Source organism: Cajanus cajan, chromosome 8 (assembly GCF_000230855.2).
Source record: "Cajanus cajan strain Asha chromosome 8, NIPB_CcT2T_4, whole genome shotgun sequence".
In the NCBI taxonomy this organism is placed as follows: Eukaryota; Viridiplantae; Streptophyta; class Magnoliopsida; order Fabales; family Fabaceae; genus Cajanus; species Cajanus cajan.
The window spans coordinates 428,452-447,799 of NC_138524.1; the positions used below are offsets into that span (position 1 = coordinate 428,452).

General features: G+C 30.9%; 1 protein-coding gene across 2 annotated transcripts; it reads left to right on the forward strand.

Annotated features, from left to right (window-relative positions):
• The first annotated feature begins 13,117 nt into the window (after window positions 1-13,117).
• LOC109798453 (RNA-binding (RRM/RBD/RNP motifs) family protein) lies at window positions 13,118-18,759 on the forward strand. 2 transcript variants are annotated; one of them, XM_020358759.3, is made up of 6 exons: window positions 13,118-13,658; window positions 13,844-13,976; window positions 14,622-14,760; window positions 15,280-15,316; window positions 17,046-17,328; window positions 17,447-18,759. In XM_020358759.3, the coding sequence occupies exons 1-6, from the start codon at window positions 13,476-13,478 to the stop codon at window positions 17,470-17,472; spliced, it is 801 nt and encodes a 266-aa protein (XP_020214348.1). In that variant the 5' UTR covers window positions 13,118-13,475; the 3' UTR covers window positions 17,473-18,759. The 2 variants fall into 2 exon arrangements, with proteins under 2 accessions (XP_020214348.1, XP_020214347.1); XM_020358758.3 differs by having other exon boundaries at window positions 17,467-18,759.
• Window positions 18,760-19,348: the final 589 nt, after the last annotated feature.

Consider the following 19,348-nt stretch of genomic DNA (forward strand, 5'->3'; position numbering starts at 1 on the left):
AATCATATAATCCATGTGTCTCAAGTTTAACAAGTCAATGCCTGTATCATCCATATTCCATCATTCTAAATACGGGTTATCCTTCCCATATGTGTCACTGTTTGATTCTATCCACTCAAGTCTAAAGTGATGTAAATCATTTGTCTCATTTGTTCAAAGTCCAAGTTAGTCTAAATTCTTCCATTTTTCACTCCATTAATTTGACATCAAACTGGGGCAATTGCTCAATCTCTTGTTTCCATCAGGTTCTCAATTCTTGTCATATCTTGGTGTAGTTTGCTCTATTTTGTCTACATCAAAATAAAGTCACGTTCAAATATCCTTTTTGAATAGTCTTCCAAAAAAAATCATTTATCATTGTTATGCATGTTGGTTAAATGATGTTTCAAAAGAAATGACAGGATGGTAATCGTTCAATTGATAAGTTAGGCCAAATGAGTCTCACTTGATTCTAGGTGGGATAAGTTTGAAAGGATAAATTGTGAGATCATTTTTCAATGATTGACAAAGAAAAAAATAATAGGATTTCATGGATTTGAAAAAGGATAAAAAATGAATAGGCACAAAAAGGGCTTTGCATGGATTTGCTTTCTCTAAAGAAAATAATCATTTTATGATTTTCTGAAGAAAAAAAAACAACAAAATGAAATGTGTCTATGACACCTCATAAGCATCTAAACACCGAATCAAGCATTACATCATTTGTATTAATATGTTTGAAGTGTTCGTTCATGTCTGATGTTTACTTGGCATCCACTTTATTTGCATCAAAGTTTGGTACTTTCCTAATACATGCATTCAAATTCATCACTTGCATATAAAGTCTCATGCTTGCCTGACATCTATATCATCTACGTTTGAGTTTGGCACATGTTTGACATTCATTACATCATAGTTTGGTACATCCATTTAAATTCAATACTTGTCCAACACCCACATTGTTCACATTAATGTCTAATACTTTGTTTAACACATTCATTCAAGCCCAATGCATATACTTGTCATTTGCATCACCAAAAGTTTGGATCATCCCTAACTCATCCATTCAAGTACAATACATGCTTAGCATCCACAATAGTTGTACCAAAGTTCGGTACTTATCATGCACATGTAATCAAGTAATGTACTTGCATAACACATTCATTGAAGTTTAATATCTACTTGGCATCAACATTGTTTTTGTCAAAATTCTCACAATCAATCTTTCGAGCCCTCGTGCTCACTCTTTTAATTTTTAAGCCTCTATCAATCTTTCGAGCTCCTGTGCTCACTCTTTTAATTTTCAAGCCTCTATCAATCCTTCGAGCCCCCGTGCTCACTCTTTTAATTTTCAAGCCTCTATCAATCTTTCGAGCCCCCCATGCTCACTCTTTTAATTTTCAAGCCTCTATCAATCTTTCGAGCCCCCGTGCTCACTCTTTTAATTTTGAAGCCTCTATCAAACTTTCGAGCCCGCGAGCTCACTCTTTCGAGCCTCTATCAATCTTTCGAGCCCGCGTGCTCACTCTTTTAATTTTCAAGCCTCTATCAATCTTTCGAGCCCGCGTGCTCACTCTTTTAATTTTCAAGCCTCTATCAATCCTTCGAGCCCCCATGCTCACTCTATTAATTTTCAAGTATCTATCAATCTTTCGAGCCCCCGTGCTCACTCTTTTAATTTTCAAGCCTCTATCAATCTTTCGAGTCACTCACCGTGCTCACTCTTTTAATTTTCAAGCCTCTATCAATCTTTCGAGCCCCGTGCTCACTCTTTTAATTCTCAAGCCTCTATCAATCTTTCGAGCCCGCGTGCTCACTCTTTTAATTTTCAAGCCTCTATCAATCTTTCGAGCCCGCGAGCTCACTCTTTTAATTTTCAAGCCTCTATCAATCCTTCGAGCCCCCGTGCTCACTCTTTTAATTTTCAAGCCTCTATCAATCTTTCGAGCCCCCGTGCTCACTCTTTTAATTTTCAAGCCTCTATCAATCCTTCGAGCCCCCGTGCTCACTCTTTTAATTTTCAAGCCTCTATAATTCTTTCAAGTCCCCGTGCTCACTCTTTTAATTTTCAAGCCTCTATCAATCTTTCGAGCCCCCGTGCTCACTCTTTTAATTTTCAAGCCTCTATCAATCTTTCGAGCCCCCGTGCTCACTCTTTTAATTTTCAAGCCTCTATCAATCTTTCGAGCCCGTGTGCTCACTCTTTTAATTTTCAAGCCTCTATCAATCTTTCGAGCCCCCGTGCTCACTCTTTTAATTTTCAAGCCTCTATCAATCCTTCAAGCCCCCGTGCTCACTCTTTTAATTTTTAAGCCTCTATCAATCTTTCAAGCCCCCGTGCTCACTCTTTTAATTTTCAAGCCTCTATCAATCTTTCGAGCCCCCGTGCTCACTCTTTTAATTTTCAAGTCTCTATCAATCTTTCGAGTCCCTGTGCTCACTCTTTTAATTTTCAAGCCTCTATCAATCTTTCGAGTCCGCGTGCTCACTCTTTTAATTTTCAAGCCTCTATCAATCTTTCGAGCCCGCGTGCTCTCTCTTTTAATTTTCAAGCCTCTATCAATCTTTCGAGCCCGCGTGCTGAGTCTTTTAATTTTGAAGCCTCTATCAATCTTTCGGGCCCCCGTGCTCACTCTTTTAATTTTTAAGCCTCTATCAATCTTTCGAGCCCCGTGCTCACTCTTTTAATTTTCAAGCATCTATCAATCTTTCGAGCCCCCGTGCTCACTCTTTTAATTTTCAAGCCTCTATCAATCTTTCGAGCCCGCGTGCTCACTCTTTTAATTTTCAAGCCTCTATCAATCTTTCGAGCCCCCGTGCTCAGTCTTTTAATTTTTAAGCCTCTATCAATCTTTCGAGCCCCCGTGCTCATTCTTTTAATATTCAAGCCCCTATCAATCTTTCGAGCCGTTGTGCTCACTCTTCTAATTTTCAAGCCTCTATCAATCTTTCGAGCCCCCGTGCTCACTCTTTTAATTGTCAAGCCTCTATGCTCACTCTTTCAATCTTTCGAGCTCCCGTGCTCACTCTTTTAATTTTTCGAGCCCTCGTGCTTACTCTTTTAATGTTTTGAGTCCCCGCGCACATGTCTTTTAATGTTTCGAGCTCTCGCGCTCATGTATTTTAATGTTTCGTGTCCCTCGCGCTCATGTTTCTTAATGTTTCAAGCTCAGGGACGGAATTTGTGTTTTCTTTACTTATATTTTACTACGATAATATGGAAACAAGAGTTGTTTATATTATCTAGTAAAATTAAGTAAAGAGGGGCAACTATAGTAACCCAATTTTGTCCGAGAAATGTCAATTTTTGTATAAAAAAAATAGCAAAAAAAGTATGTACAAAAAAGAATAAAAAAGACAAAAATATAGAAGGCAAATGTAACACCTCATTTTTTATATTTTTATGGAGGGTAATTTAATAATTTTGATATGGTTTTAGAACGGGCCGTTCCCAAACTGGAATGGGTCGTTCCAACCTTCCAAAAAGATCTAAAATTTCTAGCCCGGAACAGGCCGTTCCCAAACTGGAATGGACCGTTCCAACCTTCCAAAAAGACTTATAAATTCTAGTCCAGAACGGGCTGTTCATAAAAACTAGAACGGGCCATTCCAACCTTCAAAAAAGACCTATAATTTTTAGCCCAGAATGGGCTGTTCCCAAACGACCAAAATACATATAAATTCTATCTCAGAACGGGCCGTTCCAAAACTAGAACAGGCCGTTCCGAAAATGGTCGTTGTGAGTAAAATTGCATCCCCGGAACAGGCCGTTCCGGATTCAAAACGGGTCGTTCCGGTCCCTCCTGAAAGTCTATAAATAGCGGCCCTTCTCCTTCCCAAAAGACACCAACACACATACATCTCCACCTTGGACCAGAGGAAACCCAGAGGAAGAGACCAACAAGTTACCACTTCTTAAGCGAACAATAGTGAGTATATCGAACTCACTTTTTATTTATTTATTTATTTTTATTTTATTTTTTTATTAGTAATATCTGTTATTTTAAAAAGTTTATTTATCATCTTAAAGTCTTATTTAAATTCAAAATGTGATTAAATATCAAAATATAGTGTTACAATATTTAATATAAATATTTAAAATTATTGTATTAAAAATTTTATTTTGGAGGAATGGTTAATTATATGTGACATCTTTTTAACCTTTGAATTTAAAATACAAGTTGTGACAGCTTATCTTTAAATTTTTTCTCCAAAAACAAAAATGTCCAATCAATAAATTTTTTAACATCATAACATCTCTAGTAATAATTATAATTAAAATTTTATTGAATTGACTTTGGTGTACACCTTAGTCAATTTTATATTTTTAGGGTGAATGAGCTGAGACAGTTCAAGAATCCTATATTTAACAAAAATAAAATTTAATTAAAAAATATCAACACACAAATATTTTCTATCAAAGAACTACGTGACTCTGATTTTTCATTATATATGAAGATACGTAGGAGCAAGAACTAAATCTTTTCGAGCCAAAAAATAAAAAGTATATTATTTTCCTTTTTATATAACAATAATAATTTTAACCCTTTTTCAATGCATAATTTAAATTAGTTAAATAAAATATATTTGATTATTTTAGTGAGATAAATATTTTTATAAATTATAAATAATTAGTTTAATTAATTAAAGGTAATCGTCTTAGGACGAACGTTGTGAGGTGCTAATACCTTCCTCACACGTAATTGACTCCCGAACTCAAAAATTTAGTTTTCGTAGACTATTTTCTACTTTATGGTTTTTTTAATATTTTTCCGTAAAAAATAACATTAGTAGCGACTCCTCTTTTTCAATTTATTTTTCACCGTCTCGTCGCGACCGAGATTGCTACAATGTATTGCGCATGCATGCAAGAACTGATCCAGCTAATTAACCCACCAACGCCTGTGAACAGAAAACCATATCCATTACCTTTGGTAATTTATATCAAAGTTGAAGAGATGCTTTGGTTGGAACTGAAACTGAAACAATGGCTCATCGTCATTCATGCGCTACTCGAATACCATGAAAGCTGTCATTAAAGAGCCTATAAAAATGCACTCGCGTCCTATGTTGTCCTCATCTTTTAAGATACAAAACCATCCCCGATGACTCTTTAATATTTTAGATATATATATTAATTGATTCGTTATTACTTTTTTTTCGTTAATATAAAATTATATCCAAGTTTATATATATATAGATATTCTTAATTTATTTTGAAATATTAATATTTATTCTTGAACTTTTTTTTTTTATTGTGATTACTTTTACCTGTTGGCTCTTGTAGAATAAAGAATGTATGCAGTATACCTTTCAAGAATATTGGAAGATCAAAGAATATCAAGAAAGCCCTGGATTAAACAGGAATATATTCTATATTATATGTAGAATTTTCACATAAATTATATTATGTGACATTTTTGTGTCCACTTTTCTCTTCATTTAATAGGGTAGAGTCATATTACCAACAATGCCTTTCATATATTTCAATCTCTTTTACATTTAATATTTTATTAAGTTCCAAAATAAACTATTTCTTTTATATAGTAAAGTTATATATTTTCAAAAAAGGATAATTTAATATAATATGTCTAATTGTAACAGCACATGAGCTTAATCATCTCATTTCTTTTTATAATTTTAGATAAAATTAATATTTTCCATTCATTTCAATTATTGATAATATTATATGTTTTGCATTATATATCGCAAATCATTATACACCCGAGTCTTAGATTAACTGTGTATGATATAAATATTCATACAATTTTAAATAAATTTACTATTTCAATATTATATAAATATTAAATTCAAGATTAATATAATTAATAATAAAAACTTCCTTTATATTTAATGAGAATTTTTAAGTCAGTTATAAAAATATTTATGTGTGTCATATTCGCTTAACATAATGATGAATATAATTTTTTTTATATATAATTTAAACATTGAGTATTACATGCAAAACTATAAATTTTAATATTGTATATAATATACAATTTAAATGTTTTTCATATTACTATTAGATATTTAAATGATTAAATATATTAAATTAAATTTAATATTGCACTTAAATTTACATTTTATTGTAATTTTGAAGTACGAATTGATAAAATAAAAATTGAGAAAATATAGTAATTCAATCCAGCTCGAATAATATATGGTTTTTTGTGTAAGAGATTCTTGCGATCTTCAAAAAATATAAAAATTGAGAATATATATGTATGTATGAACAATTCAGTAAAATCGTTACATTTATTAAATATTTACTCTCACTTTCTTAATTTATGTGTAAAATTCTTAAATTGTCAACTAAATAAGAATAAAATTAAGGATTATCAATTGATTTGGAAAAAAAAATTTATTGGGTATAAGTTCCTATTTTTTTTAAAGTAACTTCAAAAATAGTTATATCATTATTAATTGATTTTTGTCCACGCAAATTAACATAAGTGGTTAAAATCTTGGATTGAACTTTAAATCTCTTTAATGTCATTTTTCTTATTTAATGTGTATCTCTTTTCAAGGAAATATCTTAGTGCTTAAGAGCTAATTGAGGAGTTGTAATTGAGTAAAATTATTTGTAGTTGAAGCTTGTAAAATAACTCATTAGATAAAATTCTGTGGACAGTCTCAACATGTTATTTGTGTCTTGTGTCTTTCTTTTACTTTTTTTTTATAAAAGAAATTGTTAATTGGTTTTTGCTCGTGAAGTCGGCTAAAAAGACTGTCTTTTCAAAATTTAAAATCATACATTAGGAATGAGAAAGCAATAGGACAACAACCACCAATAATCTCCATTTCTTTCCTTTTTGCTTGAAGCAATTTGCAGAGAGAAATAGATCTTCCAGATCGGATCGTTGATATATGAGATGGGACCGTATAAGTTTGGATTCTAATGCACAAGATATGCATCGTTCTTACTGTAGAGAGAGAGAGATGTTGACTCATTGAGATCTAAATTAAGTAGGACCACTTTAAACCATAAGAATTAAGAAGGGCTAATTATCAAAGATCATAATTCTGTGATTGTGTATAATTGGTAATTTCAAAAGGAAAAATTGTGGCATACCTTTCCAAAACCTCTGAAGATTTACATGCATTTAATATAAATGTATATATATACGGACCCAGCATACCTCGTCTAATTAAGGTTTGGTTCTAAGACATGTCACTTGCATCAGTAGCTCTCCATTCCAATACGTAATTTTATAGAACATGGACCATGGAATCTAGGTCCATGTGAATCGTGAGCTAGGGTTAAGGTGACAATGGACCAAACATGAAAGAAAATGTTTGTTATAGGTTAATCAAGGATCATGTATCCTTGCGGCATGAGAGTGTAAAATTATTGTGCACAAGTTTTGGTAAAACTAATATCAGTAAAATAATAGAAACATGTAGGCCTTAATGTCAAGACATAGTATGTGCAATCCACTTATTTGGTTGATAAATCATTCCAAAAACGAGCATGGAGAAAAAATTAATCATAAAATTACAAGTTGGAATTAATTAGGAGAAATAATTAACCCCACCGGAATAAAGAGGTTTTATTAAAATCGGTGGCTGCAACTATATATATTCATCTTTATTGAGCGATAGTATGTTTTATGCTACTTAATGTGCTTTAATTTGTGTAATGATATACATAAAAGTAGTCAGAGATTCTGGTGGGGAAACAAAGAAAATTCTTTGGGTCAGCTGGAACTGGAACTACTTTGCCTTCCAAAAAGCACAAGGAGGAATGGGCTTCAAACACCTAACAAGTTTATCCATCGGAACATGTTTAAAGATATTATTAGAATTTTCATTTAAAAAAACTGTATTCTGAAATAATTAAATGTTATTAAACAATCGATTTAATGTGTAAATATTAAGTTTAGAAAATTATTTTCAGAACAAGTGTTATAGTTAAAAACAAAAGGATAGAAAAATATTTTGATATACACTTCTTTTGTTTTGTAGTTCAAGTTCAAGGACGTGTGTCTTAGAATGGTATTATATTTGATAAAGCGTGAGTGAGCTCAACTTAAATTTGAGGAGAATATTTTAACGTAAATCATTTTGGAATTTAAACAGTTAAGATTTAAAAGGATGTATATATATATAAAAAAGATAAAAGAAATAATTTTTTTAATTTTTTGTTTTTAAAAAGTTAAGTTTTGGAATGAACTTGATTTATTAATTTGCAAGACATTGAACAAAATAAAACTATTGACATTGTAGCATAAATAAATAAGTTTCATAAGCTATATATTCTAACGTAAATAAGGATACTCACGCAGAGATAAGTATGAAAAATAAAAAATAAAGGGGTACAATACAATTTCCCACCCCACCCGCGTACTATACGTACAATAGTAAGAAAACTAAAAAAGAATTATGGATACACCCCACACTATATGAGTATATGTACGATATTTAGAAGAAAAAAATATATATATTATGGGTACAATTGCCTCCATGAGAATTTTTATGGGTACAATTGCCCCCATATTATACACACGGATATATGCATAATATTAAGGAGAATAAATATATGGTACAATTTTTTTCTATATAACTTGCAATTTTAGTCTCAAGTTTTAATTTTATAAATTTCAAATTTTCAATTTTGTATAATTTAAATGTTTAGTTTAACAGTTAAATATTTATTTACTAGTTGTTAAAATTTAAAAATTATAACATTAATCATAATTTGATAATGATGTGATAATTAATATTTAGATTAAATTGTGCTTTTAATTTTTATTTTTGTCTTATAAAAATAGTAAAAAAAGATATAAAAAAATAAAATAAAAGTATAATATTATTTAATTATTATTATTATTATTATTATTATTATTATTATTATTATTATTTTCCTCGTCGTTGTCATTCTCATAATTATATATATTCATAATTTATTGTTATCCTAACTATTTCTCATTATTATTATTATGATTAATTGTAAAAAGTAATAATTACGTTGAAGATGATAATTTTAAATGAGATTTTTAATCTCACAATTCTATTTTAATATTAGAATTAAGATTTTAACCATTTTTATTTCCATGAAAACATATTGTTATGATATATATTCTCCGCCTCTTAAATGCTAATTACTACTTCCACATTGTAATGAAAAGAAAATACAATAGAGAATAAAAAAAAACATTTATGGTGGTATTAATTATGCTTTTAGAAAGAAAAAAAAAACAATAATCATAGTAAATATTATTTTGTTTTCTAAATAAATAAATAAATTATATATATATATATATATATATTTTTTGTTTATAACGGATCATTGATATATTATTGCAATTGTGACTTCGGAAATGAGTTTTTCAGAATTTAAATTACTTAAATAGTTAAATCCTATTTTTGATTAGTCATGAATGATTATACATATAAATGAATGTTAAAATCTCTTGATTATGATAAATAGTTGTACCTCTGAATAGTTAGAAAAATAATATAAATATTAATAATTTACACAACATTAAAATAAGATAATTTTACTTAAGGTTAGATATGATATTGATGGGCAGAGAATGAGATTGAGAGCTGAGAGAGGTGATGGTGGGGTTGTTGCCTTGTTGGCGGCCATGAATATGACGCATCATCAAAAGCCTATGCAATGCGATACACCGGAACATAACTCCCAACCGGCTTCAGATCCAACTGCACCACTTGGCCCAACCCTTCCAACTCTATCTTGCATAAAAAATAAGAGTTTAATTTTCGTATATCATTTTATATAATTATTATAAAATCAATAACATTACTATAATTTTTAAAAACCACAGTCAATTATAAATAATTTTTACTATAATTTAAAATATTTTGAATTATCATTGATGGAATATTTAATTTTAATTGACTTCAAACACTTATTGTTATAATTTATTTTATACATTAACAACCATTTGAAATGCGTATGTACAGGATCATAATGAATACAGTATGTATAAGATCACGAAATAGTATAAAGCAAGGCATTTTCTTTAAGAATGATATTAATTAAAAGTGATTCGCATAATTAAACCTTTTTTTTTTACAATGCATAATTAAACTTTCACTATTGATTAACCACAATTACCCTTTTAATACGAGATAAGCCAGCCAGCCCCAGCACGCTGTGTTTCCAAAATCCGACATAATGAAAACATTTATAATGTTTTGGGGGGTCACAGATTGAGAGAGAATTTGTGTGATAACGCAAGATAAATAACTTATACAAAACAATATGGTTATAATTAAACGGAACTTAGAGTTAATCAGCAGAAGAAATTACTTTCTCACAATAAATAATCACAGCTTGAATATTTATCAAGAAAAGTGCTATTATTTAATTATTAACTATATTTCGAATTATCGAATATACTTGTTTTCTAGGAAAAATATGAAAAAAAGAATACGGTTTATTAAATAGTACAAGAAACTGTTTTTATAAATTTTTTAGAAAGTTCTTATAGTTTAAAACTTATTGAAACTCCATTAAAATATATAACTTACAAATGTGCTTCTATAAATTCACAAAAAAAATAAAAAGAAAAGAACTCCTTATAGACAATGGATTGTATTAAAAAAAATTAAGACTACTAAAATACATTTATATATATAGTTTACAAAGTAGCAAGTAAGATATATTTTGAAAGTTTGCGTAGTAAAGTTTTTATTTGAGTAATTATTAAAATGAAAGTTAAATTTAAGGAAGAAGAAAAAAAGAGTAAAGAGAAAAGCAAGGTAGAGGCGTGTTTGAGTCGCAGACAGGCATTGGACAGTTGACCGTTGACTTGGCTCCAGAGTGTTGGCGCCAACAGGGAACAGGGTCCGTTCCGTTTTTTTGTTGCAAAATGAAGTAGGGGTAAAAAGGTAATTAGAAGAAAGAAATGAGGGTAATAATGGAGCGCAGAGCACAGCAGAGGTGATGTCTCCTCAAAATAATAGAAAGTGCAAAGAGGAAGGAACATAATAATAGTTGCTGCATGATCCACTCCCACGCCCCCATGATTGCGCGTGGTTACAAACCCAAACCCAAACCTAAACCTATTCTCTAATCATAGGCACGTGGATTAAACCTTATTCTCCTAAACCAAACCACATTTTCGCCAAATTAATCCTCTTCCCTTCCATATGCACTCAAAAATATTAAATACTATATTTTACTATTACATAATTTAAATTACTTCAAATTATTTTTTTTGTATAACTTTTCACGTAATGTTTCGTTTAATTTTTTTTATTATGTAGCACTAAATATTAAAAAATATTTATTTTAAAGTAAAATATGGGAGGATTTTTAAATTACATAAATGTAAAAACATAAATTGGAATAAATATCTTTAAATCAAATAAAGCTATAAATACATAATTAAATTAAGAAAAACCAAATTAAAAATATACAAAGGATATAATGGTGTCAATTATTTCTTGTATTAATAAATATATGCAAAACTTCTAAACAAAGGATATAATGGTAGTTGAGACTTTAGAAAGGATTTTTAGAGTTATACATAAGTCGATTTGAGTTTAATTTGACCAAACACATTAACTAAACCTACAACAAAATTAATACTCAAATTTGGGTGGCGGATTTTTACATTTTTTATGACAAATTCGACCCGAACTAACCACCTGATAAATGACACATTACTTGGATCGAGTCTATCATGTCCACAAGGTTAAAAACTGATGTTTTTTTTATTCAATAAATAATGATTAAATAATCAAATAAATACAAAAATATAATTAAAAATTAATAATAAATTATTATGCCAACAGGTCGAGTTTATGAGTTAAAAATACAAACGCACATTACTCAACTTGACGACATCGAGTTGGAACAAGTTTTATCCGAAGAACAACCAAATTCAAATAAAGGTATTTAGATCAATGCAGATAGAATCGAGTTTATAAAATTCCTGAACCCATGGAAAGGAATTGATAGAAAAAGTTGATAATATAATAAGTTAATTTTTTTAATGTTGGATTAAAAATTAGGACGAAATTTAAATAGTTTTGTTAAATATTGTTATCCTAATTTTTTTAATTAGAATTGTATTAACACTACAATAAATATTACATATAGTAACATATAAAAAATATTATATATGTAAATATATATCTATTTGGCATATAGCTACACACAATTTTATTGTTGATTTTGAATGAGATTTAACAATATATTTTGTGTGTTACTATAACTTATATCCACATTTTTTTAACAATATACTAACATATATTATATTTATTGTGTAAGTAAAAATAATTTTTAGTGACACTTATTGTGTCACTATATGACAATTTTCTTGTAATGTAATGAAATTTATATTAAATATAAATATATATTATTAACCTAAAATGTCAATTTTAACTGAATTAAGTATCAATGACAACTAATAAATTGTATGTAAATTTTATCTTAAAATTTAGTTGATTTAGTTTTATCACTAATACCGATATATAGTATCTAATTTAAATTTTGATAAAACTTGTTGCGTGATTTTAAATTTGACCAACTGTCTTGATTTAAGATCAATAATAATATGTTGATAAATTCGATTTTGAATATTATATAATTAAATAATTTTTATATTTTAAATAATTTTATTGTTATATGTATAATATAATGTTATATTATATAAAATACTACCTATTAAATTAATAATAATATTATTATAAAAATTTTATATACAACTTATAATAATAAAAACTAGATTGCGATAATAGCTAGTATATATAAAAATTAACCTCAGTTCATATATATGGTGAATAGGATTGTCACCAACAACTGGCAGCCAAATTGTTGAAAATAAATATTGTGAGGGACTGGATTCAAATGGTGGTATCAAAAAAGAAAAAAGAAAAAAGAAAAAGCATTGTGACGAATAAATAATCCATGTATAAAAAGAAATGGTAAATACTCCATCATTTATTACCAACATATATAAATATAATTAGACGTATGTCACATAATTAATATAATGATAAATAAAATTAAATGAATAGGAGCTAATGGATGGATATGGAAGGAGAAGAAGGAAAAGGCGGTTTGAGTTTTGATATATTATTATTAATTGTTAAATAAAGATTGAATAATGGAAGCAGGTGGGGGCTGCTGTGTATATAATTCATGTCCTTATTATGTGAGGCCCTTTCCTCTTTTTCCAACTTTTGCTTTCTCTTCCCTCCCAATTTTCTCTCTCTCTCTCTCTCTTTTATTTTTTCATCTCTGACCTAATTCTCTCTCTCTCTCTCCTCTTCTTCTTCTTCTCTTCTCACCAATATCACACTCATCTCCTTCACCTCTCTAAATTTCTCATCTTCACCACCTAGATCTCTCTGTCCAGTTCATACACTCATTGTTTCACAAAATACAAAATAACACTGGGAAGTTTTGTCATAGCTGAGCTGACTCTAGCTAGAGGATAATAACAAGAAGATTAAGATCATCAACCACAAGAAAGAGGAAGAACAAGAGCTTTGTTATTGGATCCACAGAATTCAACATGACTCCAGTTAATTTGGCAGGCCAGTTTGGTGACACCACATACACTAAGGTCTTTGTTGGAGGCTTGGCCTGGGAGACTCAAAAGGAGACCATGAAGAAGTATTTTGAACAATTTGGTGAGATCTTGGAGGCTGTTGTCATCACTGACAAGGCCACTGGAAGATCTAAGGGCTATGGATTTGTACATCCCTCTCTCTCTTTCTCTCTGTGTCTTTCTTGAATTCTTATTATATGTGTACCTCTAGCTACCTAGATCTCAACTCTGAATGAAGTAATATACCATATTACATGTTTTCTTTCACTAGCCTGTCATTGGCAATTTCACCTTCCTTATTAGTTTCATGATTATTATTATTTCCATTTCAGGTTACTTTTCGCGAACCAGAAGCTGCCATGAGAGCTTGCGTGGATGCTGCTCCTGTAATCGATGGTAGGAGAGCCAACTGCAACCTTGCTTCTTTGGGTGTTCAGAGATCTAAGCCTTCAACCCCAAAGCATGGTATGTATATATATTTACCAACTTATCTATAATATGTTTCTTCAGCTTTCATGATCTATTATTAATCCCATCTGATCTGAATTTACAAGGTTCTCAATCTCATTGATATGATGTATAAGATCTCACATAAGTTGCATAAAATCTTCTGGTTTTAAGTTTGTCACTGTTCAAAGATGCTCTCACATTTCTCATACCATTTTTATCATCAATATACTCCACGTATAATAAGCTCGATCGATGTTAATGGATATTCCTCTCTAGCAAATTATTATTGTGCTTGAGTGAAATCCAAGTCATAACATATGTGTCGATCAATGTGGAAATATCCTTTGATAAGAATGGAAGACGCACAGCTAAATGGCAGCTAAGGTTGAATATTCCTCCAGAGTGGAAAGTTCCATTAAGTGAGAGTTTTATTTCATGTATATTTTTGGGAAACAAATGGAAGAAATGTCCCTAAGAAGCATGGAACCAAAGCAGTACGTCTACTGCATTTATTCCCTTTGGTTATTTTTCACTAACCCAAATACATCATAGCACGAGTTGAGTTGTCATGCATATCTAGTCTTAAAATGAAACAGTATTTAATTTTTCTTAATGCATATATATTAGTGTTGGTATTGATTAAGTTTGGTGTATTGGCAGGAGGAGGAGGAGGGAGGAACTTTAGAGTAATGGGTTCTTTCCAGACAGGATTTGGAGGAGGAGTGGGATCGGCTTTTCCATCAGCAGCAACCTTCCCTCATTATGCCATCCAGCAAGGGATACCTTATAATGTTTATGGGTATGAATATGCTTTTACTCTTTATGGCATTAGCATGCTACTCCTCTCTCCTCTCTCTCTCTCTCCTTTGCATTTGTACTCAATGGCACGTGCAATGCCAACTCATGCACAACCAAACACCCCCCAACATATATATTAACCTGTAACCAAGCATGCCTTGCTAGTTGCTAGCTATAATATTCTTTTATGACAGAATCAACCTCCTCTTCACATGATACCTATAGAATAGAGAGATACCTTTTCCGTCAACCTTCTCTCTCTCTCTCTCATAGTCATGTGCCAGCAGGGGCAAAGAAAAAGGACAATGCACATCTGTAATTAGTCTTCCACGTCCTTAACCTTTATCTGTTACCTAATTAATTAATCAATTTCCACATTTAATCATGAAGCTGCATGTAAACTCCACCTCAATGAAGGATCCACATTCATGCAGCATGCTCCATACATTTTACTTCCTAAATTAATTAACTTCAGATTCTTACCTTTCTCTTTCGTTTTTTCTTTGATCACTATTTTCAGGTACTCTCCTTACTCGCCGGATTACACTTACCCTACGGTTTGTACACATTTTATTACTTTAACTTTTTACTTTTTTCTTTGTCTACATTGTCTTTTACTTAGGATGCGTTTCCAAGCATGGCTTTTCGGACACATGGCTTTTCAACTTATGAAATCAAACTATTTCCACTGTTTTTTCTCATTCAAATATTTAATAAGTAGATTTCTAAAAACAATTATCGCCTTAAACAATCTCCATAATTCTATGTATAAGATATATTCTCCTATTTTTCTTCTTCTTCTTCCGTTTACCAATTATTCTTCCCTTTTATATTATTCACATTTTGTAGCATTGCACCTTGCAAATTGACTTATTATTATTATTATTATTATTATTATTACGCCACGTTAAATCGAATTTTGAAGATTTTCTTTGAAATTTTGTCAACAAAATATTCATAGTTACAAAGAAAATAAAATAGTGAGCAAATCAGGCAAGATGAATCAAAAGTAAATATCCTCTTGACTCGCAACTACTTGAAATTAAGATTCGTCATTTGTAATTATTGTAAATATAATGAATTTGATTCACATATGCACATGATACATACATTACACATTAGACTTTTCTATAATATATATATATATATATATATATATATATATATATATATATATAAAGTTAATCACCTATACATTGTCAGTGTAAAATTTTTTTACACCGAAAACCAATCATATTTTTAAATAGTGATATGTAAGTTACTTATTTAATGAAATAATAATAAAATAAGTAACTTTAAAAGATATGATTGGTTGCTAGTGTAAAAATTTTTACATTAACAGTGTAGGGATGATTAACTCATATATATATATATATATATATATATATATATATATATAACAATTAAAATTATTTTTATATGAAAATGAGGAAAACAGATATTGATTATTAAATTTTATTATAATTGGAAAAATTAAAATCTTCAACATGTCATTTTTTAAGTTATAATGTCACTAAAAAAAATAATCTTAAGTATGCTTGTATAGTATATAATTATAAGTTCAACTTTATTTTTCGAACTTTGAAATAAAAATAATTTTGTGAGTAAGGCATGAAATATTTGACACGCTTAAGTTGATAGATTAATTATTAATTATCAATTTTGGAAACATACGCAGTAGTTAGTTTTATATGCGGGTGTAGAGCATGTGAGTAAAAAAAAGTATTAAAAGAAAATTCTGTTGATGCAATTATGTGAGTGATTGCTCTGAAATGGTGTAAGAACTAAGAAATATAAGAGAAAGGGGGTATGATGGTAATTGTAGGGGGTTTGTATATTTATGTGGGGATGACCTTTTCTTGAACAACACATTATTGTACCCTACAGAATGTGGAGAGGAACGTGGTAAGTCGGTGGCATTGGCACTGTTTCTATAATTGATTCCCTTGGGACAAACGAATGAGTAGTGCGTGAGCCTTAGTCAAACAAAGTGTTGCCTGTCCTGTCTTGTCTTTTTATTTATTTATTTATTTATTTGAGTTGGAGAGGTGAAAACCGGGGGCTTGTGGTCCATTTTCTGAGTATGTACACTTTCACAGCCAAGCGGTTCTGCACAGGCGAAATTTTATAATTGGTCCACCTTTTGAATAAAACAGTACACCACATACTAATGTCTAATGAATCCAGAAACCTTGTTCAAATTGAATAATAATAAAAGCTTGTCAACTTTTTATAATGTATAGTATATGGTGGTTGAGGTTAAAAAACGGAAAATGGAAAATGCAGAGCTACTATGGCGTGTATGGAGGAGCAACAGCACAGTACCCAGTTTATGGAAGTGGACCAGGAGGGATGATGACGGGTGCGGCGGCGTTCTACCCATATCTGCAGTACGGTGAAGGGAGTGGTGGCGGCACCACCGGCGGCTATACTTCAGGCCAGGGTTATGGTGTCAACTATCCCCCTCAGCTCTTTCAGTATTCTCCCATTGCTTCCACTGCAGCAGGTGGCTATGCCCAACACTATGGAACACCTATGTCTCTTGCTCCTTCCCCTGCCTTGCAATCAGGTTTGTTTGTACTCCTTTGATTCTTGTTTTACATTGAATAGACATAAATATAGGTAAATAGGACTCATATGGGTTTTGTTGGACTCGTAATGTGGCACTGCACTAACCTCTTTGACAGTGTGTTTTGCTGTGCCGCAGGCGTGACCATGGCGCTTCAAGCTCCAATTCCTCATCGCTAGAGACTCATCTCAAAACTAGCTATGTCAAAACTTCCCAGTTGCTTCTTGAAGTCTCTCATCATCAACCAACCTTTGCCCTAACCATGGTGCTCTCTCACACACACGCACTCTCTCACTAACACAAAAGAAAGTCCATCAATGGCATTTGGGCTTTTTCTCGCATAACAATGCCCCCCATAGGGGCGAAAATCTTCCTCCTCATTTGGAGAGTCATGCATTCCCTTTTCTCAAAAAAAATCTTGCATCTTTGATCAAAGGTTCCAAGAAGAGAACCAAACCAACGCATGCTATCGGAAATAGTTGTGTTGGTAAAAAAAAAACAAAAAGAATAGCAAAGTCTGGCCCTAGAAAGGCCAGGCCCAAAAGAACCATCTTGTTAACTTGGGCTCAAGGCGGGCTAAGTAAAAGTACAGAATGGTTTTAAAAATTGTAAATGGGAGATCACAGATAGGTGGTAGAAATTAAGCTAGTTCTGCAAAAATAGGTATTCCCTCCAATCACTGCTAATCACCTCTGGATGAAGAGGAACATTTAGCAACCATGGACATTGGATGTCCCAGCTTTTTTGTATGGTAACATCTAGCTAGTCTTAGACTTTTAGTCTTAGCATAAATATGTTTTTTCAACTTCATTTCAATTTTCTCAAAAAAGGGGTTTAACCAACCAACCAATTGACAATCTTCCCTTTGGGTAAGGGGAGGCAATACCTAACTACTGTTATTTTTTTTTTGTTCCTGTAAATTCAATGATGAGGCTAAACTATGGGAGTTTAAGCCAATCCACTAATCTTTAGGAGGGATAGTGTTTTATTTTCCCGCTTAGCATAAGTAGTACATTTCATCATCATCTTGAGAACTACATCAATGGATTGTGGGACTCAAACACTTGCATGGAACCCTGGGAGATATTTTGGTTCCCTTGGGTACTTCACTTACTCACCAACCATGGTTAGGACATAGGTGAATCTCATCACTCTCTATCTCTCTCTTCCTTCCTCTCTTCTCCTCCTCTTTTATTTCTATCTGTCAACGTTTACATCGAGATGGACCTTGATACTCTATTAATTATATGTTTAAAGCCTATATGGTTTGGATTGTAATTAGGAAAGCTAAATTAGGAGGAGTTCATTCTCTATCCATGCAGGATGAGAATGGATTTGCTACTTATTCTATTATGTCTTTAATTTGATACTATGTTTGCTTTCTTTTCAACCTATGTCAAGATAAGCAAATCAAGTTAATGCTTCGAGCAATGTTCAACTCTTTTTTTTTTTTTGTTATATTTCAATCAAGAATATTTTCTTATATGGTAAGATCTGGTCTGTGCTAAAAGTGAAGTATGCATAGGAAAAATTGTTGAAGCATTTGTCATCACTCTTCAACTTTAAAATTAGTTCTTTTAAATTCTCAACCTACTATCGATAAATCTGTCAAGACGCTCATAGTCCCATCGCATATATGATGGATCTAAATTGAATTATTCTTGTGAGACTTTTTTCCTCTTTTTGTTTTTTTTTATCCAAGCTTTGTAACCTTATCATTGTTATATGAAAGATGAACTTATTTTAAATTAATTCAATAAATAATAGTTTAAAAACGCATCTAAAATCTGATCAGTGTTATATGAAATTGTTTGGGCTTTATTGATCTAATATGTAAATTTTGAATGCTGAGAGCACATTTTTTAAAACTTATTAGTTGAATTTCATGTGGGTCCAATAGTGTTATTTGATTGAATCAATTTATAATTTATCTAAAAATTTTAATGCTAAAGAGATGTTGAAAAAGTGTGGCATTGTAAAATACAATTCTCTGTAAATCATGAAGAGTGATAGATTACAA